General features: G+C 34.8%; 1 protein-coding gene across 1 annotated transcript in view; it reads right to left on the reverse strand.

Annotated features, from left to right (window-relative positions):
- CNTN6 (contactin 6) overlaps nt 1–27,572 on the reverse strand; it is a 271,711-nt gene that overhangs the window by 88,666 nt on the left and 155,473 nt on the right. The window contains exons 5-7 of the mRNA XM_072785346.1: nt 26,478–26,573; nt 13,778–13,981; nt 11,430–11,532 (exon numbers count right to left, since the gene is read on the reverse strand). Of these exons, the coding sequence (XP_072641447.1) occupies nt 11,430–11,532; nt 13,778–13,981; nt 26,478–26,573 (403 nt within the window). The remainder of the gene's footprint in view (nt 1–11,429; nt 11,533–13,777; nt 13,982–26,477; nt 26,574–27,572) is intronic.

Raw genomic sequence — 27,572 nt, forward strand, 5'->3', positions numbered from 1 at the left:
ATTTCCTTTTGTCCAAGGACAAAGATGAAAGGATAGAGTGGCTTTGTTTTGTTTCTTAACATACTGAGATGCCTCTAGATTCCAATAAAGCTTCTAGGGATAGGTTTCAAGGTTGGCTGTGGAAAAAAAAAAAAAAAAAAGGAAGTAAGTAACTTCTTTTCCTTCAGCTCAGTACCACCTTGGTACTTGGATTTGAAATCTCTCTCATGCAATTGCCAATTATTTAAAAAGTAAGAAATGTAGGTCTCCTGAGAAAGGTGGTGATAGACTGGGATGGGAAGGATGACGAGTTGCTTCCAGAAGCATATATATTCTTCTTGGATGATTTTTAGAGCCTTTAAATTAGTTTAATTTTAGAAATAGCACTGTTAAACTCCAATTTATGGCTTGGGAGAAGAAAAAATGAAAGCAATCTTTGACACTGTGGATTCAGAGTATAGAGTATTCAGAGTAAATTCAAAAGAGGCCCAGCTTGTAGGCTGGTCTGTGAAAGTGGCCCTTTTACAAGCGTTCTTGAGGAGAATTTGGCAACACATTTCAGAAAACTTAGCTTTTTAGAATCCTTTTACCCAATAATTCTAACTTTCTAAAAATATACTGAGGAAGTTCTCATGGACATGGGTAAAATATAGCCACAAGAGTATTCATTACATCATTATTCATGGCAACAAAAAATGGAAACAAAAGGAACATAAGTGTCTACTAGGAGAAGGCTGACTGAAAACATACATTCTGTCCCCTGTCATCAAATATGAGGGTAAAGAAGATTGGTTAAGGATTTAAAGACACATTCACAGTTTATGGTTTTAAGATTTTTAATCTTTTTAAAAAAGATTTTATCTATTTATTCATGAGAGACACACACAGAGAGGCAGAGATGCAGACAGAGGGAGAAGCAGACTCCCTGCAGGGATCCTGATGGACTTCCCTGAGCGGAAGTCAGACACTCAAACACTGAGCCACCCTGGCATCCCTAGTTCTAAATTTTTTTAAAAACATTTTACAAAATAAATATATAGAAACAATGTGAACAGCACAATCAATAAAAGAGTATGGGGGAATCTCTGGGTGGCGCAGCAGTTTGGCGCCTGCCTTTGGCCCAGGGCGCAATCCTGGAGACCCGGGATCGAATCCCACATCGGGCTCCCGGTGCATGGAGCCTGCTTCTCCCTCGGCCTATGTCTCTGCCTCTCTCTCTCTCTCTCTCTCTCTCTCTGTGACTATCATAAATAAATAAAAATTGAAAAAAAAATAAATAAAAGAGTATGGGATTATAACCTAAAGTATAAAATAAATGTCCACTAAGGAATACTGATATAAATAAATGAATAAATGGGGAGAGGGAAGTGACAAATCTCCCATGCAGAGGAATGCCAAATAAATTATAAGGACTTAGTACCTTAAAGGAGGTGAAGCATAACTCCTTATTCATTAAGTGAGGATGGTGCATACCAATCTCCTTCCAAAGGGTCAATATGGGAGGAGAGAAAAATCAGTAATTTTACAGAGGAGCATCTTGACAAAAACTACTTCAGCCGGGTGATGAAGACTCACATCAGCAGTCATAAATCATTTTGATAGCGTAGTAGCATTGATATGATGTGGTGAAATGGCACTTTGCCTTTGGGTTCTTCTTTCCCCAAACCATAACCTCCATCTAAATATGAGGAAAATATTACACAAACTCCAACAGAGGGTGATTCTATAATGACACTGACCATCACTCCTCAGAACTGTCAAGGTCATCAAAAACAAGGGAAGGCTGACACACTTTTACAGCCAACAAGAGCCTAGGAAGACCAAAAAAAAAAAAAAAAAAAAAATTCTCAGTGTAAAATGGTAGCCTTAGATGGGCTCCTGGGATTAAAAAAGAAAAAAAGGATGTTAGGCCAAACCAAAGAAACTTGAATTATGGATTCTAGTAAAAACATCGGTTCATTGATTGAAACAAATGTACCATCTTTTTTTTTTTTTTTTAAATTTATGGTAGTCACAGAGAGAGAGAGAGAGAGAGAGGCAGAGACATAGGCAGAGGGAGAAGCAGGCTCCATGCACCGGGAGCCCGACGTGGGACTCGATCCCGGATCTCCAGGATCGCACCCTGGGCCAAAGGCAGGCGCCAAACCACTGCGCCACCCAGGGATCCCCAAATGTACCATCTTAATGTCAAATGCTAGTAATAGGGGGAAATGTGTGGGGTTATATGGGATTTTGCTGTTCTATCTGCTCATTTCTTCTGTTCTTAAACTGTTATTAAAAGGTCTGTTAATTAAAAGAAAGTATTGGTGAAAGGAGACAAAGAAAAGCAAGAATCTCCTATTTCTCAGAGATCTAAAGGACCCCTTAAATAATAGCTTAAAATTAGTTCTGCCAAAAGAATGGAGGGTGAACCCCTCTAATCTCAGTGTAACAAAGGGTAGCCTGAGGAAAAGATAATCAGTAAATTTCCCAGAGCGAGTATCTTTGAATCTTCCTTCCCTGAAAGTTTGTAAGGAAAAAGTAGATCCCAAGAAAAATGTGTTATCTGTGTTGTTGCATCCAGTCTATCTTCAGAAGCCTGTGAGCTCCCCATGGCCTATATGTAATCTTTATTTCCCCAGCACCTATTTTGGTGTATGCTGCTTGCAAAATTCCTCTGACTGACTGACTAAATAAATGAAGGAATAAAGGAATTAGTGATTGAATGAGGTATTCAAAGCAGATTTGCTGAGTTAAGAAATACGTGTGTCTAATTTGCTAAATGAGTGAGTGAGGGGATGATAGTGACCCTTATATATGTTATTAACCACAGAATTTTGAAATGGTAAATCCATTATTCTAAGCAAGTCCTTGAGGATTGTGTTGGCACAAAATATAATGCAGGGATCCCATGTCTCTTTCCTGTGTGTTCCTTTTTACCTCCTCAGTTAAAGCAACTCTGACAATGACTGTAATTAATAAAATTGTCACTATTTATTGATTGTCTTTTATGGGCCAAGTACTTTGGTAGGTAAGTAGGTAAGTTTAATGATATTTCCAGTCCTTACAACAATTCTATTCTATTCTATTCTATTCTATTCTATTCTATTCTATTCTATTCTATTCTATTCTATCTATCTATCTATTTATCTATCTATCTATCTATCTATCTATCTAATTTTGCATTTATTTTATAGATAAGGAAACTCCTCATAATAGCCCAGCTCTTGACAGAAGAATTTAGGATTGAAACACTAATCTCTTTGAATTCAAATTCTGTGCTCTTTCCAGAACATAATGTTGTCTTAAAATGTTAGGGAATCTGCTAATAATTCATTCAGTCCTAGATGAGTGCACATGTATATGTGTTTGTTGAGGATTGATACCTTTCAATTTCTCAAAGATTGGCTTGAATATTTATCAGGTCTCAGATTTGCATGCATGGTCAACAGATGTGTATGTGTGTGGGGGTACATTCTATGGAGCTTGCCATAGAATTTACCAGATTTTATCAGTTTATGCCAATCAACACAGCATCATGATAGCATGCAAAACAATTAGCAAGCACTTAGATCAGGTTTCAGTGTGGGGCAAATGAGACAAACTATACGAAGAAAAATACTCCACTCTTCAGCTACTCAATTCAATGAGAGAGAAAGAGACAAAAAAATAAAGCTAAATTACTTATAAGACATCCATATAGGAAAAGTTTAAGGTATCTCTTTGATTGTATTTAAAGCTAATTGTTAAAGGCCTAAAAGATCTGAATGTACTTAGTTTGATTTGAAACTACCATTGTCATCCTGAGGTCTCACAGGGACTTTTTTGTGCCATAATCTGCCATGATGTCGATATGTATGAGAAAAAAAGTGAACATTAGATAGCCTCTCTTCATCTGAAGGTTCTGGAATACCTAAAGACATCTTAGTGAAAGTTAACATTTATTGATTGCAATTAATAGCCAAGCTGGGTATCTTTTCTTTCATAAATCAGAAAAAAAATAAATAAGAAATACATATATACATAAATATAGTCCTGCATGAAAGCTCCTGAATACATAGAACATTCAGTGCTGCTACTAATTTTATTTACATTTCTGAGCTCTAGCAGCAAAGTTACTAAATTAAGGTTAAAATAAAAAAGGAAAATATGTTTGGTTGTTTATAAGAGCAGTAGAAGAGTTTATGAGGGATATCAGTTTAACTTCTGCACAAACAGCAAAGGCCTATATTTTCCTAACAGTAGACACTAAAATATATCAGTCAGTCATACTACATTTGCATAGCACCTATACACAGAGTTTCTCAGGGTGTTTTACAATACAGTTAATTTGCAGCTTAGATAATTAAGAGTCTGTCATGTTAAACAAATGAGACAAAGCTGAGAGTTGAAAGCTGTGATCATGTCAACTCTGAAACCCCAACATAGAAAGTGGGTTACATATCCCCACAGTCATAGCAATTAAAGTTCAAGCAGGTATCTAAAATTTTGTCTTAATTACTCTCTACTCATGCTAGTCTATGGTGGTTTAAGATGGCTAGCTTCTATGAGTAAACACTCAGGTCAGCTTTCCCTACACTTTACTCTCTAGTCTCCCTGCCTACCTGATGGCAGCAGCCTCCCAAAGGCTGCTTTCAAAAGGTTATATTTTGAAACTTTAAAAAATTTATAATGTATAAGGATAAAACTTACTTGTTACTGAAATGTTAGTAATTATAGAGACTCTAAATGGGAAATATATCTATAATTCCATTCCCCAGATAAAATCTTTTAAACATTTTACTGAAAGTTTTCAAGGCTTTTGTTAGGAAAACATTTACAGACTAGGGGCTAACTACCTCTACACACAGGGAATGAATTCATATATTAAAAGATAATTTGATGCAAATATCAAATGGCTATGTGTGAGGTTTTTTTTTAAGATTTTATTTATTTATTCATGAGAGACAGAGAGAGAGAGAGAGAGAGAGAGAGGCAGAGACATGGGCAGAGGGAGAAGCAGGCTCCATGCAGGGAGCCTGATGTGGGACTCGATCCCAGGTCTCCAGGATCACACCCTGGGCTAAAGGTGCGCTAAACCGCTGAGCCACCTGGGCTGGCCGAGTGTGAGTTTTGAAGATGGAATCAGTGCGATTTAGAGTAGAATTCCAGATCTGCAATTTATGTGGATTTAGTTAGTTAATTTCTTTAAACTTCACTGTATTTACCTTCACAATTGGCAATAATAACAATACATGACTTCCAACTATGTTCAAATCACTGGGACTACACTTGCCTTTCTGCTCGAAACAAATGAAAAACTAGACAATTACATGGGAAACAAACTTGATTCCAGAAATATAACAATGGACGGCACAAAACTGTGATCCCTAAAGGAGAGGAAATACACAAAGCAAGATTTGGTATCCTGTTTTCTATATACAGGTATTTTTCAGAGAAGAGAATAAGGAAGAGAAACCTAAATAGGACCTTAATATTTCTCTGAGTTGAGGAGACACACAAGATTAAGTGACTGGGATTGCAGAGCAGAGTATCAGAGATGATGGGGTAATGAAAAGAAAGTGCATAAGCGTGTCACACGAGACTCAGCATAGAACAATTTTCAGAGCTCAAACAGGGCTATAAGAGAGTTGAGTTCATCTGACCTACTAGAAAAGAGACTTAGTAAATATTGGGAGCATTCAATAGGGGGATGTATCTTACTAGTTAACTAGCCTCAGACTAAAGTCTATTCTATATGTAGTCTAAGGAAGCTTAATAATAAACCATAGTAAGATCAAGCAGATTTATAGTAACTTAACTCCTGTCAATAAAATCCAATACTTTAAATAAATATGCCATAATCAGGATATAACAATGTAACATTCACAATGTTTAAAATTCAATCTAAAATTACTAGATAACCTAAAAAGTATAAAAATGAGAATCATGACTAGAAGAAAAAGAATTCAACAGACACAGATTCATAAGTAACAAAGATGATAAAATTAGCAAGCTAGGAATTTCATAATATCAATAAGGATCCTGTATAATAGCAAGGGATTATAGCTGAAAGAACTGTAGACCTCAGACTCTACACAAGAAAGAGTCTCCTGGGAAACCCAAAGACAATAGGGGAGGCACAAACAAAGACAACAGAGAAAATGTTAGCCTCTGACACCACAGCTACAGTAAACAAAAATGGTAAGCAGTAAACACATCTTAACTCCTTGCTGGATAAACGTAAAACCTCACACTAAAATCTAATAACCCCAATTCCGTTTAATTGATAAACCTCATCTATGGTTTCAATGACAACAACAAAAATACAAAGCATATCAATAAGCAGACTGCAGAGACAAAGCAAGCATTGGAACCACCCTCAAATATGGCAAATATTCTGGGATTACCAGACTGGAAATTTAAAATTACTATGATTAATGTGCTAAGGGCTCTAATGGAAAAAAACAGACAACACATGAAAACATATGATTAATGCAAGCAGAGAAAAGGAAGTTGTAAGTAATGACCAAAAGGAAATGCCAGGAAAAAAAAAAAAAAGAAAGAAAGAAAGAAAAGAAAAAGAAACAACAAACAACACTGTAATACAAGTGAGAATTCCTTGATAGTCTTGCCAGTGGCCTGAACATGGCTAAGGAAAAAATAGGTGAACTAGAAGAAATAGCAGTAGAAGCTTCCCAAACTTATATGCAAAGAGAAAAAAGAATGAAAAGCAAACAAACAAAATCAGAAACCCAGAATATCCAACAACTGTGGGCAACTACAAGTGGTGCAACAGATATTTATCAGAAATACCAGAAGGAGAACAAAGAAAAAAAAATAGAAGAAATAGCTGAAGTAATGATGGTTGGGATTTGCCAAGATTAATGACAGCTACTATGTCATAGAGCCTCCGAAGAAGCTCAGAGAACACCAGTCAGTCATGATACAAGCACCCAAAAAAGCTATACATTCAAGAGAAGGAATATTCCACAGGAAAAGGAAGATATTGCATAATTATGCAAGTATGTGTGTGCTGTATTCCACCCATGTTTAATGAAAACCAGTCAGCATTTTAGAAACCATCTTAGGTCCTAAAAATAAAAAACTTAGTAAGAATAAGACATAGCACTGACCTGTTTTAATTTTTCCCTCCCATATACCAACCAATTCACCTATTGATTGCCTTCCTCCCTTCCTCCCTCTCTTCCTGCTTCCCTTTAACTATTTATCTCTCTTATGTATCAAAATATATAAACACTTGCTTAATGAATATATAGTTTATAAAATAAAAAGCATTCATTTTTTAATTAAAGTGTTTAGAAACTTTGTTAATAAGAAAAAGAACTTTGATTTCTTTCTGCAAATTAGCTTTGCTCAGTTTTGTGTTGATCGAACATCTTAAAAAGAAATGTGGCACCTCAGAAAGTGAACAAGGAGATTTAAATTGATTTGTACAAAGCAGTTCCTATATTTGAAAAAAAATAAAAAAAGAATAACAAAGCCCAAATTCAACATGGCAATATATTCATGAAGACATGTCAGAGAACATGATCCATAATTATTTTTAGTAGAGTTTGTAAAAGCACTTTGTAATAAATCTGCAAATATTGATTTATAATTTATAAAGCAAGAGGTTTGATTTTTAACATTTTCAGGTTGTTATTTTATGCCTATCCTATAATAATTTTTTAGAGAATGTGTTGTTTTTATTAATTATGCAAATTTTTAAAAAGTTGTCATAGTATAAATGACAAATTTTATAATAGACTAAAAGGCATTTTCTGTATGTTTGCAGTGTCTCAACTGCAATGCAATTTGTTCTATGAAAACTGCTGGCAAGCATATATAAAAACTTTTTGTTAGTAGCTCACATATTGTTAGTAGCTCAAATATTATAAATATTTTCCAAAATATACAAAACATTTTCACATACATTTCATCCACCTATAGAAATGAGAAATGCTTCTACACTGCAATTACACAAAATATGTGTTTCTTATACAGGTTACTTTAAAACTATCACTTTGACCTAGTGGATGCTTTGGACTTTCCATTTTAACCCCAAGGAGTTTCAATCTCATATTAATGACTATAAGAAACATGATCTCAACATTGATTGATTTTGTCACATAAAATCTTATGGAGTATATTCCAGTAAACCAATCATTTCCTCAGCAATTTTCTATGAAGTAATTCTCATCATTTTCCATTCTTCTTCATTTTATTTCATGCACAACACATCTTCTATGTATAAACTTAACAGTGAATATACAGTTTATCCATGAGATTTAACATTTCAAGAGGGTTTTTTTTTAACTATTATTTTTCCAACTCAAATTTTCCTAAGTCAGATATTGCTAGTACAAATTATATCAGGAAGCTTAGGTACTCCTACATGTTTTTAAGATAATACATTTTAGCACATGCAATTTCACCAGTTTTCAGGTTTTAATGTGTTAATTGTTTCCAACACCACGAGATAAATAAAAGAGATGATTTCATTTATTTCTAAAGCATTCCATTTGAGAATTTTCAACAATTTACCTCATATAGCCTAAGGCTGTGGCTCCCCTATTTGGATTATTAATTCACTCCTTCCATTTCCTTCCAGTGAATTCTTATAGAATGTACCCATGAATGGATCAAGAGTGAGGTCAAATGCGGAACTTTAACTGGGATGGTCAACATTTCCTGACTCTACTTTTTTCCTTTCCTCCACCACTCCATGTCATAGCAAGCTGACCTGAAAATGGAGTGTGGATCTTTAGCAATATTTTGAATGACATATCTTTCACCAAAATGCAGGCCAAATTAGAACTTACCACCTATCTGTTTAAATGCATGGCATGTGCGTGGGTGTGAGTATGGGTGTGTGTGTTGAGAGGAAGAGAGAGAGACAGTCAGCAGAGGACAGAGAGAGAAGGGAATGTGACAAAGATTTATACTTCGTTGGCTCAGGTGAAGGATATATATAACTGACATAATTGTCCATGTATTGCTCTTTCAACATTTCTGTAGATTTGAATTTTTTAGAAATAAAATGTAAACATAAATAAAATTAAGAAATCTGATATGTGAGCAATTCAAAGCCTCTACAGATCAACCAAGTTTTCTTCTTGTTTGCTCCTCTTTTCTACTCCAGAATTGAGCTTCTTTTTTGCTCTCTCTTATACTGCCATGAGTATAAGAGACAAAAGGAATGGACATGTAGATCCTCTGAGATACCGATATCTAGTTCCGTTATCCCCACTAATTCAAACACTGATTAGACAAAAAGATAAAGATAATTTGCATTTTGGATTCAGAATAATTCAATGAATGTTCATTGCCTAAATGCCAAGCTTAGTGCTAAATGTTTTTTACGTGTAATATCCACTCTATACTTGAAAATAACATAAAAGGCAGGTATCATTATAACTCCTCTTGGATGAGTATGTGGAAATTCATAAAGGTTAAGAAACATATTTGCTAATAGACAACTCTGGAGAATATTGCAAATTGAATCTGTCTTCATTGGTTTCACAAGCAGATATCTTAATCATTTATTTAAAAGTTTCTAAGTTCATAATTTAAAATCAGGTGAATTTATTTACATGAGATTCTTGAGAACCAGCCTCAATAATTTTCAAAGTTATTTACTATGTAAGAGTATTTTTTAAATTACAGGAATCCATATTTCCTGATGCCAAATATAATAGAATCAACTATAAATATTACTTTCAGATGCTTTTATTGGTCTTTTTAAATAAATTGTCTAATTCTCAAAGTATTTTGCTGACATTTTATGTTTTTTTTTTATAAACTTTAATTTTGGAGAAAGCTTGAAAGTGGCGAAAGTTAATCATAACTTAAAAGGCTGTGACATAAAGTCCCCTTTTGTCACTTTCTTAAGCATGATTTAATCAGTTGGTAATTATTGGACAAATACTATGGGAACAATATTGTATGAAAATAAGATACGGTCTCTTAAATACATGAGAAATGAATAACTTGAGAAATTTAATATAAAGATCTACAAAATTTCATATATGGAAAGGAACTTAAGAAGACTTAGTATATCTGATAAAAAGACAGGTAGGGCTAGCTAAGAAGAGATAGGTAGGAGGCTCCATGATCAGGTTCACAGAAATCTCAAAAATGTGTAAGTGTAAGGAAACCAGGGGTAAGGGAACACATCAGACTACACTGCCCTAGTTGCTGCGGGGGTGGGAATGGGGGTGTCTTTTTTTATGACAGTCATCTGTGACCAACAAACTAAAAACAGACCCTAAAAAGAAGTAAGCCATTAAAGATGTTATCACTTGTCCTGCTTACACAAAGGTGCTGTCAGTAGAGAAATTAAAAAGATTTAAGTTCCCTGGTTAGCTTTTAATAAAAGACCAACCCTAAAAGCCCTCAGTGGCAGCTCTGCCAGGACCCTTCTCAATCCTGAGAGCTTTTTGTTCCTTGTATCCTTGCTTAATAAAACCCTATTGCTTTACTCACTCTCCTTCGTTCTTTGACTCCATGAGACAAGAACCTGGATCTCCTGCTTCATATTTACTTAATAACAAAATGGAAACTTTTAAAAATGTTTTTCATGTTTTGGAGTGTAAATTACTTTTTCTAAATGTGATGACCACTTTGGGAAGAGACTGAATTTAGAGGTAAGCCTTCAAATTTGATAGGGTCAAGTCTCTTACTATTCCAAATATGTTTTATAGAAAAGAATCATCATTACCTGGAGGTTTGTTAGAAATAGAAAAATCAAGACTCACCTCAGACCTACAGAATCACAATTTAACATGTCCCTAGGTAATTCATATGCATACTTTAAAAACAGCAGATCTAGTCTATCTCTTCGTTACTTGGGTACCAGTACTTAGAGGCATAAAAATGAGTCTGAATATAGCTAAAAGGCAAAAAGTTGTCTGCATACTCTATGCAAAAATGCAAATATTTGGCTGGCTTAAAAGCATTCTAAACCTGTTAGCTCATAAATACTTATCTGAGTAAAACAAAGTACCTGCACGACCAGGGCAGGTTTCGCTCAATTCTAATGATCTACTATGAACAATAGGCTTTAATTAGTTTTATTTTGGAAACCTGCAGTGCAGATTTTTTCACTTATAAGTATTGCTGATTAATTAAGCAAAAAGATACTCCAGGCAATATATAGCTGGATGTAGGATAAGATGGAGTGAAAGATATGTTGGAGATTTAGTGACTTGTTCACCATCTTATACAAATACACACATTCCTCCTTAAGATGCTGCCCAAATGGGACTCATTATGCTAAAACTAGAGGAAATATCAGCACATTTAGGGGAGGCCCAATCATTTTCAGAGTATTAGGCATGTTTGTTTAAATTCTAATCAGAAAGTTCCACTTTTGCCCAGCACTTGAAATCTATTTGGTAATTTACCTTAGAGCAATGTTTGAATAACAAAAAGGTTTAAAAAAATTAAACAACCAGAAACAAAACAAAACAAAACAAAAAAAACCTTACTTTCCAAGGGCAAAGCATTCCAGTTTTACAGATGAATCCTTTGCAGCTTGTATAGTTTCAGGAAAACGAACTTCAATCTTTGGTTCATATTCCCCCATCACACCTGTTAAATATCAAAAGAGCTAGCAGCATTTCTGGAGAATAGAGGTTTTCTGTGAAGTAAATGCTTCATTAACCAAAATCCGATTATTTTGTCCTTCAATTAACAACATTTTTATATAGTTCAATAAGTGATAGAGGGCAAAGAAACTATATGATGCTACTTAAGGAAATAATGCATTCCTTTTTTGCTTAAAAAAGAAATATCTAAGATATATCAATGTATCAGAGTAGAGGCATCCCAAATTTCCCTATAGTCCATATCAGAATCTTAACAAAGAATTTGTCTTCCAATTAAGAAATGAATGCACTTAGATTCTTTTTTTTTTTTTTTTTTGAATGCACCTAGATTCTAAAATGCTTCTGAATTATCAAGAAAGTGTCTTCTCAGATCTATTACCCTTGCATGGAACTCATGGGGCCAGATCTGTTCAGGAATAAGGAAATTTTCAGCTAATACTGTAGGAGTTCTCTTAATACAGAATAACAGTACTTCTACAACAAAACCTATGAAGTAAAACAGTAATTGAAGTAAAGACATAAATCTGCTTATGTCAGTTCATTAAGGATTTACTGCTAAAGCAGTTTGGTATACACTTATTAAAAAACAGTTGTTTTTATAGTTTCAAATTTTTCAATAAGGAATTGTGGATATGGGCAAGGATAAGAATAGGACAGTAGTCTAATATATGTAAATATGCTATCCACGAGAGGTAAAACAGAAAAATCTCTCTAGGCTATCCTCATTAACAATTAATTTAATCAGTGGCAAATCAAGATTCTTCAAATATTTGATTCTTTTTTTTTCTTTTAACTTACATACTAAATAGCAGAGTAATACATTCCAAAAGTAAATGATTTATTTGTGTCCAGTACAACTGCACAGAAGCTGAAACTTACAAAATATGTATCAAATAAAAGTACTGATTTTTAAGATCTTGATCATTCTAAACATTCAAAGAAGCTATGGTTGATGTGGTAGAGAGTACTAGTTCAGCCAACTAAATCGGTTAAATTTTCTATGTTCTATTTTCTTGACTTCTTATAGTTCTTGAGTGACTACTTTTAGAAGAGATTTGATATTTCTTATATAAATACCATTAATATTGTATAATTCTTCTAATCTGTTTTTACCATGTATGTATTAAGGAGAATAGAGGGGATAGAAGAATGAAGGAACTAAGAAGGGGAGAGGCAGAAACTAAAAGTAGACCAAAAAAAGGAAAAATGGTAGAATTTCTATTCATATTATTGGTTATGAGCTCTTTCTGTGATGAACTGAATACTCACTGAAGGGAAGAAATTGGACTTATGAATAAATCTAGTGGTTGCTGAATTCTGAATGAAGACTACACAAACATGTTTGGGTGGTTAGTGATTACAAAAGCTCTGTCATAAGAACTACCAGTATGGAGCTAGTTCCATGATTCTGTTAGCCATCATTAGCATTATGTTCTTGCTCTTAAAATCGTCAGAGAAGAGAAAAATTCTATTAGGTACTACATTTCAAGTCCAGATCTGATCATCAAATGCATCAACAGGTTTTCTATCTTTACATTTACCACTGTGAATATTTAATTAAAGAATCGACTTGAGGATTATTCTACTCAATGACTTCCCTAGGTTTTCTAGCTTTCTAAATCTGGTGCCAGCTACGTCTTGACTAAGCTACAAAACTCATCAGAGACTAATTTGAATTATCTTCCTTGGAGAAATATAATTAGTATGAATCTCGTGTTTCATTCCTCTTTGGAATGCTTATAATTAATATTTGCTTGCTTTGCTTTCCTTGGATGTGAGTTTTTTCCCCCCCATTTTGCCAGTCAGGTGAATAAAGGGTGAACAAAAAAGATAAACATGGAGAAGAAAGAGGCATTAAAGAGAAGCTGCATCCTATTCTCACTGAAAAAAATATTATTCAATTAATAAGTTTGGCAGCACCCACACGTGCACACACACACGCTTACTCTTGCAAACAAACTTTTTAAATATTAGATGTTCCTTAAGCAAAGAAAGGATATATTCCAATGGCACAATATACTGAGAATCATATAAACTGCACCAAGTGAATGAGAGAATTTTCTATTATATTTTTTATAATATCTGATTTTCATCATATTTGTAAATCGGACTTCAACTCATTGATGATATGGCTCCTCAACCAGAGGGAAGCTGAAACCTCAACAGATGTCCCCAGGCTTCAAAAAGTGATGGACAAAGTATATTCCCAAGATAGCTCATCATCTTACCATCAGTGCGCTGCACTAATGGAGTGGGTGGTCCTTGAACACTTCTCTGGGCTTCCTTGTTTGTTATGAAGCAAGTGTAGTTGCCCACATCTGATGGTTCCACTTTGGCAATGTATAGGTTTCCTGTCTCTTGTGATACAAATCTCCTTTTGTCCTCTTGAACATATAAGGGGTTATCATTGAAGGTCCATGCATAAGATAAATCTAGAAAACAGAAAAAAAAATAAGCATTATCCTTACCGTATTCATTCTTACCTGAAAATTTTGTGCCCTTTTCTCTATAATTAGAATAAAAGTATGCACCTGTTTGTCCAGTTTATGCTTACTGTCTTGATATAATTGTAATATTCCCTTATATTCAAATATATTCAAATTTGGATGATAAGTTATATGTCTTCCTGCCCATCATTGCATTTGTGCATTTAGGGGTGTAATAATGGGGATCCCTGGGTGGCGCAGCAGTTTGGCGCCTGCCTTTGGCCCAGGGTGTGATCCTGGAGACCCGGGATCGAGTCCCACGTCAGGCTTCCGGTGCATGGAGCCTGCTTCTCCCTCTGCCTGTGTCTCTGCCTCTCTCTCTCTCTCTCTGTGTGACTATCATAAATAAATAAAAATTAAAAAAAAATTAGGGGTGTAATAATGGCATGCCAAGAGAACAAGTGGACAAATGTATTAAAAAAAGCTATAACAAAAAAGAAAGGAAAAGCTATAACATATATAAAATATTATAGGCATAAAGTGCACACTGTATTTCTCCAGTAATGCTCATATTAAAGCAATGTCTTTCAATATATGGCCCAAAGGATGTCCACACTAAACTGTGTCTGAGTTCTTTTAACATATATTTTTTAAAATTTTCTCTTATGTTGTGTGACAGTTAGTACCTCATTCCTTTCTGTTTCAATATTCCATTTTATAAATATACCACAATTTGTTCAGCCACTTTCTTACTGATGAACATTTGGATGGTTTCCAGGTTGGGACCATTATGTATCACGCTGAAATGACTACCAACATTTTCATTTCTCCTGGATAAGTTCCTTCGAGTGAGATAGATGTATGTTTAATTTTATAAGAAACTACAAAAGAATTTTCCAAAGTTATACCAGTTGGCGTCTCCACCAGAAATATATGAGACTTATAGTTGTTCCATATCTTTGCACAAATAACATGTCAATTTGAAAAAATTTTAGCCAGAAATATTTGAACAAAGAAAAACATTTCTTGTGGATTAAGGTTTTTAAGTGTGGTAAGGGTGAAGAAGGGAAATACACAGCTGAAAAACATCTTCACCTACAGATGAACTTGGAAATCACATACTAGGAAATCACAGCTCATAGAAGAGCTGTTGAAGCAACTAGGGTCCTCTTGTTCAGGCAGAGGCTATGGGTCATATTTGTCATCTGCACTTTTATTAAAAATGAGTGCAGGAGCAAGGTATAGTAAAGCCAAAAATGACTAATTATTTCTGATATGTTCTAGTGGTCTATCCCAGGTGCAAGCAGACTATATGAAACATTTTTCACTAACTTTACAGAATTTAAATTCTCTAAAGAATGAGGAGGAAATACACATCAATAGCTATTCTGACCTTAATTTCATCTATAGAGAAAAACTCATGAGGAAGTGTTGCCATCTTTGTCATCTCTTTCACCAAGTTAAAAATAAAGCATTAACGGTACACTCAGAGAACCCAATTTTAGAAAGCACAAAAGGAAGGAAGGAAAGAGGGAGAAAGAAGAAAGATCTACAAACGGACCATTAATGGTGGAGAGGAGCTAAAATCTTAAATTCTAACAGCAATTCATAAGTTAGTAAAAATGAATTCATCTATACTGAGAGAACTCTGATATAATTGTCAGAAGGAAGAAAATATGTGGGGATGATACATCAGAGATCAATCAACAAAATGTCACTTTTGTGTCAAAAGAGAAAACAGGATGCCATTAAATCTATAAAAGTACTGTTCAGGTAGAAAAAAATCCAAGATGTATGGTTATGTGAAAATCATGTTGTAAATCAGGATGTTTAGCACTGTGTATATGTATATGTGTGTATGTGTGTTTCTATATACAAATTATTACATTCAGCAACCGAAGAATGTATACCGAACTTTTCTTAGGGTGATGGGAGGAAATACAAAGGCTTTTACTCTCTGCATAATGTGTTTCTGTCATATTATAATTTTTAATTACTATGTAATATTTATATAAATAGGAAAAAAACCAGGATGGAAATAGTGTCAGGAAAACTAAACACTAGAATGAATTACATACAACTTGTAAAACAATATAATGAATATTATTTTTCATTCTTACTCTGAACTGTTCAGACCGGAGTATTATGTTTTATTCAGAGCACATTAGAATCACGAAGGAAGCTTATTAAAATACAGATAGCTAATCCTATTCCTAGCAATTTGGTTTCCTTTTATCTGAGTGAATTATCATGGAATCTGTATTTTCAATACCTTACAAATGACTCAAGTGGTTGATCCAGAATATTATGTTCAGAGCACCCCTTACTGAAAGGGGAATTAAAATTCTCAAGTATATCAAGAGACAGATAACCAACAAAGGCCAGAGGTTAAGTCACAAAGAAAACAAAAAGAAGTTAGATTTTTACCTTGGGGCAAGGTGGGAAAGAATAATTGAACGGTCTTCATAGATAGAATTGCTGTCATGTGCATAAAGGGTTAAATAGAGCCCTTTCTATTGATGCCCAGCAGGCAAAAAATAGGACTTGGCTGTTGAGGGTTACAGAAGGCCATACAGCCCTTAATATAATGAAGACCAATCTAAACTTCAGTTATAACAGCAGGTGATTTGTGAGGTGATGAGCTCTCTATTATTAGAGATGACCAAGCAGAGGGTGGATGAGCAATGCTTGAGATGTTGCAAAAACATTTATTTTTGCAATGAACAGGAAGTGAAACCTATGTTTCTATGAATTGTCTACTCCACCCTTAGCATTCCTTTGATCTCCTTAAGAGCCTTATGCTTTAGATCAAGTATGCATAAATGCAATTCACTTTTTATTTTTGAAAATATGCTTTGACATTCTTAGCCTGTTCCAGGGTATTGAAACTTCATTGCTTTTGCAAGTCCCTACTGGACTCTTTTATCATTTCATGTGGTCTCTTGCTTCTAAGTTTTTTTACTGATGTCCTTTGCTGCCTCACTTCTAAGCCTGTTACTGTCTCCACCAAAGAAATGCTCAAAGGGTTTTTGTTTGAAACTGAGAGGTATCTAGATAGTAAATTTCTCCTCAATATAAAGAGGAGGAAAAAATATAGTTCAGATTCCCTTGTTGTCAGTGACTCCTCATCTTTTGAACCTTTGTGAAATAAAGACAATATTGAGTAAATTCCCAGAGCCATGTCTCAGTTTAGGGATCTTTATTCAGTGGTGATCTGGGGAGAGGAACGAGCTCTCTGAAATCCAAGGTTAACCCTTCTCACTTAACAGAAATTACAGGTTGCCACTAATGCCCAACAAATCTTTGTATTCTTTACCCTATAATCTTGAGACCAGACTGTAATTTCCATTTCTCCCTTGGTGAATTCCTTTTTACCTTAGTTGCTAAAACTTTCTGATCTATTCCTTCTTTAATAGTGGAACATTTAGAAGCTGCCAAAAGAAAGTGGTCCAGAAATAAAGGAAGATTACATAAAGAATAATAAAAAAAAATGAGTACTTTTATTTCATACCTGTTGCATCATCTCAAAATTTTATTTTGTGGAGCTAATTGGCTGTTGGTAATATGCCCATTAAAAAGGAGAAGGTACTCGAGCTAGGAATATAAAAGTAATTTCCCAACATCACATTGTTTGCAGGTAAAAGGTGGAGGGCTTGAACCTAGATCCTTCAGATGCCAAATCCTTTGCTCTTTCCCTAATACCACTTTTCTTCTTTTCTATTTATCTACAACTGATCCTAGTCTTCTAAGTCAATATGCTCCCCTTGGAGCATTCTTCCTTACTTACTCTCAGACTTCCTTCTAAAAACCCAAACTCTGCATATCAAAGCCTACTCAGAACTAGGACAACTGTTCCTCACCACCTATCTCACCAACACTGTCTGTCCTGTGTTCAATTTCCTCAGAATCTTACAGAGAAAAAAAGGTCAATCTGTCATTTCAATTACTTCAATGTATTTATAGCTACTGCTAGCAGGTAACAGAACACATTTGTTAAGCCATTAAGAAATAATTCTTTTCTCCAAAATGGCCTCACTAGAGCAGAGATTTTGAAACTTTAGTGTGTGTAACAATCACTCAGAGGATTTGGTAAAACACAAACTGCTGGGATCTACCCTCCCAGTATCTTTTTCAGTGTGTCTGGGAAGGAGCCAGAGAATTTATTTGCATCGCTAACAAATACCCTGGAAATGCTGGCACTGGTGGGTCCTGGAACACTACTTTGAAAATCACTAATATAATAGTAATTCCAAATCTCTTCTGTATAATCATACTAGGAAGGGAAATGGCTCAGAGTTTGATAAAATGGTGACTATATTTTAAAATTCTCTTTGGGTGGTGTTTGGGACCCAGGAAAAAAAGGATGTTCCTTAGTTCACAGATGCATGGCATGTCTAGGATGGAAGTTGACCAAAAGATCTTCCAGCTCAATCTTCTCATTTTATGGGTGAGTGAGCAGAGGGGAAGATGGCAGCAGCTCTGTGACTAGACACCAGGTACTTCTCTGTGCTCCTCTGTGAACTGGTGAAGATGCTAACCTGCAAGACCTTCCTGTCACTGTATTTTTCATCCTTCCCATCTGCCATCTCCCCATGGTATCTCTATTCCCATTCACTCAAATAGCCAGGCTGTAGTGGGGGCTCTTATCTATTTTGTTCCATCATCAGCCACTGTCATACTTAATTTGTATGTATTTAATGGGGAAAGAAAAAAAATACCTTACAAATTGGAAGTTTAAAATTCTTCCCATTTGTCTTTTCTTAATTAAATGTATAATTCATGAGCCACTTAACTTGAAATCATTGAGTTTTTAAAATATTTTCTCCACCATCTATGACATTTATCTGTTATTAATGATTGTGATGCATTTTCCCTGTGATGACTCAGCAGTAACATCAGAACTGAATGATAATTGGTCCTTTCTGAAGCATTGTTGGTAGTTTCACATTGACACCATCCTCTACAATTTTATTATTATTAGAAATGGCACATCTGCAGTAAGCAATTGAAAACTCTATCTGCTGTTCTCTCAGGCATACAACAAATTCTATTTTCCCTAGAGCATGATTATGTTTTGACATCTTTTACAGCCCTATATCTTGCACTGTAATATTTAAAATACAAACACAAGAGATATATGCAATTGTACCCATTATATGGGATGTTATTTTTATTAGAGGGCAAGTATCCCATGTGAAAGACACCAATAGTAATAAACACTGACACTGAGAACTTCTATTGGCTCTGTAAAACAGACCTTAAACTTGGTAGTATGTTTCTAGAAGTAGAAAATAAATGAGAAAAATAAGGAATTTGAAGCATAGTGCCCAGATTTAGTGGATAAATCTCCCCTTTGGAATATTCTGGAATGAGTATACTTTACTACAAACCTTGTGCAGAGCTCTAGGGTTAAATGTGACTGCCTGTTGAGTGGTAAATCAAGGCTATGCTAGCTCAGTGGCAAAGACCTAATCCAAGAAAAATAATTCCTTTTCTGGGTTGAGGTCATTGATATTGGTATTGAGCAAGTTTATGATGTAATCCAGAACACTGCCTTGACACCTTTACAGCCACTCCTATTTGAGTTCCCATTTGTCCCACAATTATTGCTTAACCACCTAGATTTTATTAGATGCCTTTTGATTTATAGATCTCCTGTTCAGAATCATGGAGATAGCTGCTTTTGTGGCTTACAAACAACCACTAAATAAAGGCCCTCTGAGTTCCTATTATTGCTAGCTTCCAAAGAACTCTAGGACTGTTCATGTACTGGCAAGTCCTACCTGGAGAAGGAATGAAAACACAGTCAGCTTCTGAAGGAACTTCTGAGAAACCTCCAACTTTAAGAAAGACTGGGTAAGTCATGGGAGGCAAATACAGAAGGTCTAGACTTCCTTTTTTCTTCTCAATTCCCATCCTCTATGAGTGAATTAAATACAGAGAATATAAGAGATGGGTCATGCCAGTGGTTCTCAACCATGGTGATTTTGCCTGAGAGAGGATATTTGGCAATATCTGGAGATTTTTTCCCTTCTCACTATTGGGAGAAGGCCGCTACTAGCATCAAATGGGCACAGGCCAGAGATGTTGCCAAACATCTTCACAATGCACAGGACAAACCCCATAACAGAGAATTATCTCACACTTAAATGGTCAATAGTGCTGCTGTTGAGAATTCCTGGGCTGTACAAATGGAAAGAGTATATAACATGAGAGTTCTGTTTGATGTGCTAGAAAGGAAGGGAAAATATTCTCACCAGGAAAAATAAGATTCTGAAAGTAGACAGAGGAAATGTGGAGCACTGGACCTGGGAAAATTAATTCTGGGACTCTGGTCAGGTACATGATCTTTCTGGTTCTAACACGGTACACTAATACTAGGCAAATCAATTTACCTCTCTGTGGGTGGTATTACATATTCTCCAATACAGGTAACAACACTTGCTATTTCCACTCCTCTTTCTCTTTACAACCCACATCCAATCTTTCAGGAAATTATTTTAGTTATACCCTCTAATTATATACCAAAGATGGTTACTTGTTCACCTATCTGCTGCTATCATCCTGGTTCAAGTCACTGTTACTTATCACCTAAGTAATTGTAATCACCTTTAATTCCTCATATTATTGTCTCTTTATGGTCTATTCCCTAGAATAAACTTTTTAAACTGGAAGTCAGAGAAAGCATGTCAGTCTTTTGCTCAAAACCATACAATCCATTCTAACCTCACTCAGAGTAAAATTCAAAGGCTCTAAAATATCTTTAAGGCGGTGCTCACAACCTCATCTATGCCCCTGTTTGCTCACTTTTCTTTATCCACACTTATTTTATTGCTATCCTTCCAATGTGCCAGATGCAGCCCTACTGTAAGGCCTTTGCACATGCTGTTCCCTCTGCCCAAATTGCCTTTCCTCAATGTTTCACTCTCTCATTCCTTGAGTTCTCCTCTCAAATGTCAAGAAAGTTTTCTTTGAATATACAATAGCAACACCCTAAGAATATACAATAGCAACACCCAGCACTCCTTATCCCATTTAGTTTCCTCCCTATCTTTTATTACCATCTGTCACATTTTTATGTTTGTTTTATTATAAGAATCATGAAGGTAAAAACTTTGCCACATTGTTCTCCACTAGATCCCTAAAATCACTAAAATGAGTGGCACTTAGTATGTACACAATATACTTTTGCTGAGTAAATAAATAGTACAAGTTCAATAATGCTGTTGTCACTATTATTATACACACAGGCAACTGTTCTGTCTTTTACATGTTCAAGCAACCCCAAAGTAAGACTGCTAATTTGACCTAGTCACTAAGAAAACATCACTGTCAAAAAAACAAAAAAAAAACAAAAAACAAACAAACAAAAATAAAACCAAAGACTCCACCAAAAAACAAAACCAAAAACAAAAACAAAAAGAAAATGCCACTGTCATTTATTTCAGAAACAGAAGGGAAAAAAAGCTAATTGAGAAGAAGAGTATGTGAAAGCTTAGCACTTTTTCTCAATGTAATTTTCTTCTTTATTCTATAATACAATTTTGAGTTTTTGCTGGAATGATTTTCCATTTATGCTGAATTGTCAACACTTTTATTGATGGAAATACAAATGCTGGGCTTAAACAACAGTGCTATCTTCCTACCACAGACATAGATGCTCCAAACTACTGGCATAAATTCAATTGTTCTACTAACCTAAAAGTTATATCTTTGAAGACAATGGGATAGTTCCCCTAAAACAAATTTTAAACCTATGATTTTTATGAGCCCAGGATTGAAAGTTTTATATCGAGACAATAAAGGGAAAAATCTGCTTTACTTTAGATATGGGGAAACTATTATTTCACAGTGAAGGTGGTCTTAATTATATTAGACAACATGTATCATTTCTTCACATTGTCTTTTTTAAAGAAAATTTCATGTGAAGCTCAGCCAACTCACTGCACCCATGAAGATCTACTGACAGCTTATTTTCATATTCAACCTACAGCTTTGGCTTCAAGGGTTTCATGTCCATTAGAAAAATTTAGAGGACATTTTGCTTTCAGGGCTACTGCAAATGACTTATGCAGAATCTCTGTTACAAGTTCTTAACCAAAGCTCATCCTGGAGGTGAGTGAAAGCCCATGATAGAAAGACTTCTCTGCATGGCACTTCAGGTCCATTCTAAGACTCAGTGACCCCTCCCCCAAATCAATAAGTATAATAAATAGTGTATTGTCTCTTTCTGTCTCATAAACCTGGATATAGAGAATCCTCCAGAGACCTTGTGGAGGAAAGGAAAAGTCTTTATTTAGCTGACTACCAAAGTTTACCTTTGGCAATCACCAAGAGTCTAACTAGGAGGCTTGTATTGTTCTGACACGGGTATCCAAATTAAGGATAATAACTGTAATAGACAATAGAAGGAATTGTGAGAGATTGTGAGTATATGGGGGAAGTCATAGACTATCATACAGAGACTTCAGGAGAAAGGAAAGTGATGTCTAACAGGAAAAAAAAAGAAAAGTATTTCAATCAGATGTGCATTGTAGCACTCTGTGTTGTTCAGACAAAACTTTCAGTAAAACTTCTATTTCTCTGTAATATTTTAGAATTATATTTTTAGGAAGATGGAAACGAGGGTTTAATCTGGTTCTACTGGCATAGATTCAGTCACATTCATGGAGTTTATCTCTAGTTAAGAAATAGGATTAAGAAAGCCAATTTACTTCTTTCCTTAGAATATAGGGAATAGTTCCTGTTTTGTGTCCAAATATCACATTTCTAAGGATAAAGCAGAATGTGCAAGTTTTGTGTTCTGGCATCATTGTCTAGGTTTCTTTTCTTTTTCACTATGGATACTTTTCTCTAGAATAAGCTCTCTCTGTAAATCCTCTCTTTCTAGAAGAATAGCACCTTTGTGGTTACCTTAAAATTTGGGTAGGTAATCCACGAGAAAGCCTATTCTGGAGTCAGGTCTCCTTTGGTGCACTCAGGAAAAAAAAGGACATCCATATAATAGCACCTGTTCAGTTTGGCTTATGCTGATTACTCTATTTCACTGAGTTGTCACTAATAATTTATATGGGAAATCCATCTACACACTTTTTTCTTTTGCTTTGTTCCTGGAGATATTTTTTTCCTGGATAAATTTATAGGATTCAGTCCCATTGATAATTTTTCTTATTCTCCCATAGTTCTTGGTTTTTAGTTTTTGTTTTATAAAACACACTAAAATGTATTTGATAAGCCTGCCTTATTAAGAAATGTTTTCCTTTGTGTGTGTGTGTGACTATACTAGAGAGAAAATATAAAGAACTCAGAATGTTTTGATCATATCAAGTTTAATATAATTGCTCCCTTGTCCTGGCTAGAGAGATTTGAACTATCAGAGGGAATGAATTGATGTGAGGGACATTTGCTGCTGACTCTGGAGATGGAGAAAGATGTGGCAAGAAATGTGGGCATCCACTAGATGGTGACAGTGGCCCTTGACATCTGGCTAGATGTCCCAAGGAATTGGGAACCTTGTTCCTACAATAGCAAGGAAATGGATTTAGCCAACAACTAGAGTGAGCTTGGAAGTGGATTCTTCCTCAGACTTTCCAGAAGAGAATACTGTCTGGTTATGACTTTGATTTTATCCTTCTGAGAGTCTCTCTGGAGAAAACATCCACATCCTTTGGCTTCTGACTTATAGAACTGTGTCCTAATAAATGGGTGTTGCTTGAAGCTACTAAGTTTTGGTAGACTGTTAGATACTAATGAAAAAAATATGTATATCCTAAACTAAGGAAAAAAATTACAAAGAAAAAATTTCTATGTGTAAAGTTGGCTCATTTTAAACCAGCTGACCATTAATCCAGTTTGAAGATTATCCAATCATTATGTTTCTCTATATTCTTGAAGTCTTTCTTGGTACAATTCACCTTCATGGAAGGTGAGAAAGGAAAAGGAAGAATAAGGAATTGTTTTAAATGAGCCAGTTAAAGACACTCTTAGAACTCTTAGCAAACCCAGGAGGTGTAAGAGTGTTGAAACTGATAAATAATCTGAAGTTTAACCATTAACTACAGAGGTTCCTATCTGAAGGCTTTTTTTTTTTTTTTTTTTTTTTAAGTTAGAAATTTCTGCATTGGAATCTCAACTTCATTTACTAGCTGAAAACTGATTTACTTAGTTTATCTGAGTCTTGGTTTCCTCATTTTAAAATTATTGTTCCTAATTGTTGGAATACTGGGAATGATAATTTAAGTGGAAAGCCCTTAGGGCTTGATCATGATAACAATTCAATAATTGGTAGCCATTATTACTATTATTAACATTTTTTCTAATTAATCAGATCAAAGGGTGTCTGTCAATATTCCCCTTAATTTTAATCTGTTAAGAACTATAAAGAACAGAAGAATGGTATCCTAGTATTTCTGCCTTTATAGAGATGAGAAAGCCCATGGCACACCCTAGAACACCGTGGATGAAAATTCCTATATACTGGATGACGTCAATATGGAAAAATACCCTTGGGATCCTGCTAAAACATTATATATGATATAATAAAATTTGGTATCATACAAGTTTGTTATAACTTGCATGCAATAAGCATTAGTTATATAGTCAAAAAGATCTAAATTGAAGGCAGCATTTGTCTATCTGTGACTTAATCTCATGGCATTAAGCAGAGAGACACTGTTATAACAAGGGTTACAATGCTTTAAATGATCAACATATATTTTAACAGTGGTAGATAACAAGGTAACAAGGGAAAGCTTCTCTTACTTGGCTGCCTTTTTTTTTTTTCTAAAGATTTTATTTATTTTAGAGAGAGAAGTAGAGGGGGAGGGAGAGGGACAAGCAGACTCTGTGCTGGGTGGAGCTTCTATCTCACAACCCTGATCATGATGTGAGCTGAAAGCTAAATCTACTGAGCTATCCAGTAGCTGGCACCCACTGGCTGCCTTTTTTAAATATGTGACATTCATTCACAAATATTTGACATACCTGTTACCTTTATTTATAGTAAACAAAGTTGAGAATAATCTTCAGTTCTGTCAAGATTCCTTGACCAAAGTCAGAGCATAAAATGACATAGACTGACAGTACCAAAGAAAGAGAGAGAGAGAGAGAGAGAGAGAGACTGACAGTACAAACAGACATGACTTTGCATATCTTGTCATCTTGGGTTATAGTAGCAACAAATAATTTCCCTATGGTTGAAAAATAAGCACCATCAAGTTTTTTCAATGCTCTAGAATAATTTTATCTCAAATACCACTGCAAACCGTATAATTCTTGCCTAATATTTCAGGTAAGCATAATGCTATGCTACTCTATAATATTACTGAATATAATATTGTTAACTTCTAATCAGTTTCTTTTTCTTTTTACATCAGCATTTCATGAGATCATATAAAAATGAAAATAATGGAAAAGTATTTTCAAGTTTTTAAAAGATCATAAATAATATTTTGTTTAATAGTAGTGATAAAAATTTATTTTATTTTATTTTTAAGTATTTGTTATATTTGCTTTCAAAGTTCTCCCATTCCAGAGTGGAAAACAACTATAAAAGGACTGCTCTAAGGAGCCAGACTGCCTGGATTTGAAGCTTGACCCCACTGCCTATCAGCTATGTTACTATGGACGGTTTCCTTAACTTCTCTCTCTACCTTACTGTTCTCTTTTATAAAACAATAATCATAGGAATCTCTCTCATGAAGCTGCTGTAAGAAATTTAAAAGTTAATACATATAAAGTATTTAGATCTCTACTGTTTAAGTACTTGCTATTATTATTAAGGTAACTGTAAAACAATCAGTATGGTATTTGAAATGGTACCAAATAAATGACTCCATGGATATTTTGATACTGACTCTTCCAGATTCACTATTGGTTGAGAATCTACCAAATTTTATCAAATCATTTTGAATTTCACAAAATGCAATCCCAAGGGGGTGAGAGTCAGTAGGTGGTTTAGATCCTTGGCAACAGGTTAACTCACAGGTCAATCCAGATTCTTACAAACTAGAGACTGACATTGACTGCATGATTTCACCATTGCTAGGAGATATTCTGATTTGGTCCCATTGAAAGTTTGCTTCTAATTAATGGAGTAACTCTCCTCTTCCAATTGTTAAAGTGAGGTTGCCAAGAGGAATGCTGGAATTTGCTTTTCCAAGGAAGTCAATAATAACAATGAAATAAGAATCCAAGTACTTCTTTTCTGAATAAGTACTAGCCACTACACTAATCAGTTTCACTTTGTACCCTTGTCCTCACATTGGGTGCCATGCTGCATCTCCTTAAGGTCATGCTTGTTGAGTGACTGCATAAACCAAAATTTCCTTTAAAAAGAGATTTAGATTAGTACTATTTAGATATAGTAGGATGAACGTGAAGAGCTTTCAAGGTCCTTTTGAGTAGATAAAGAGCTACCATTGACTTCAAGACATGATGTGCCTTTTTTTAACACCTGTAGTGACCACATTAATGGTGTGACCCAAATTAATCCCCACCATACCTCCAAAGTGTGGTGGTGGGCCACAGAGAAGCACCACACCTTGACCTTCTCGGACGGATACCATGCTTCTTGTTTTGGTTTCAAAGTCTTCAATATCTTGGAAAACAAACAAAACAGCTTTAGAATTATCTTGCAGTAAAAAAACATTTTAAAGTATAATCTTCAACTTATTTTTATTCTTAACAGTAATGGGCATTCATACTTGACTGACCAGGAGATTTAGTTGATGATTAATTTATCTACCCTGATTGTTATCTCTAAAAATCTTGTTTTTCTTTCTTCTTTCTTTTTAATATAATTAAATCAAATATGTGATGAAGACATTTATTAACATTACCTACTATCTGTTTACTTTTATTCCTCAGGCAATCTGTAGCCCAGCAGGAAATCTTTAAAACCCAGCACATATTTACTTTCCTTACCCAGGGAAGGTGTGATAAAAAACAAACAAACAAAAGTATGTAGCAAGTTTGCTGCAATCTTCTAGCATCTTAGATTAATGTTTGGTATTTGATGTGCAGATGGGGTCTGTGAGAATTTAGGATGGAATGGTGTGTGGAAAGAGTTCTATGTGACTGAACCATTGAGAAAGAAGGTATATTTTCTAATTTCCTTGTTCTACTCCTTCACAAAGCAGCTTCATGATCTTGTTTGGAGTGTTGTAATTTCCTACAATATTAAAGAATCATAGAAATTCACTGTTAGAAGGAAGCTAACTAGTTATCTCATTAAACCATCCACATGAAGTACATATTCTTTCCACACTCCTGGAATCATCATTCAGTCTCCAGGACTGTTGAACTTCTTTGAACTTTAGTTTTTTAGCCTGTAAAATCCCATTAATACTCATTTACTCTTTTAAAAAATTTGTAGTGAACACCTATTAAAAATATAGGAAGTGTATTAAGGAGAGAAGATACATTAGTAAATAAATCGGGCATGTACCTTGCCCTTATTGTGCTTATTATCTAATAGGAAAACTAGAATACAAGTTAAAAAACAAATGTACATCCATAAATTGTAATAATTATTGTGGAGTGAGGAGTGCTGTTACCTACAAAAATGCATTGTTCCTTCTTCCATAGTAATAGATTA

This window comes from Canis lupus, chromosome 19, assembly GCF_048164855.1.
Source record: "Canis lupus baileyi chromosome 19, mCanLup2.hap1, whole genome shotgun sequence".
Classification (NCBI taxonomy): domain Eukaryota; kingdom Metazoa; phylum Chordata; class Mammalia; order Carnivora; family Canidae; genus Canis; species Canis lupus.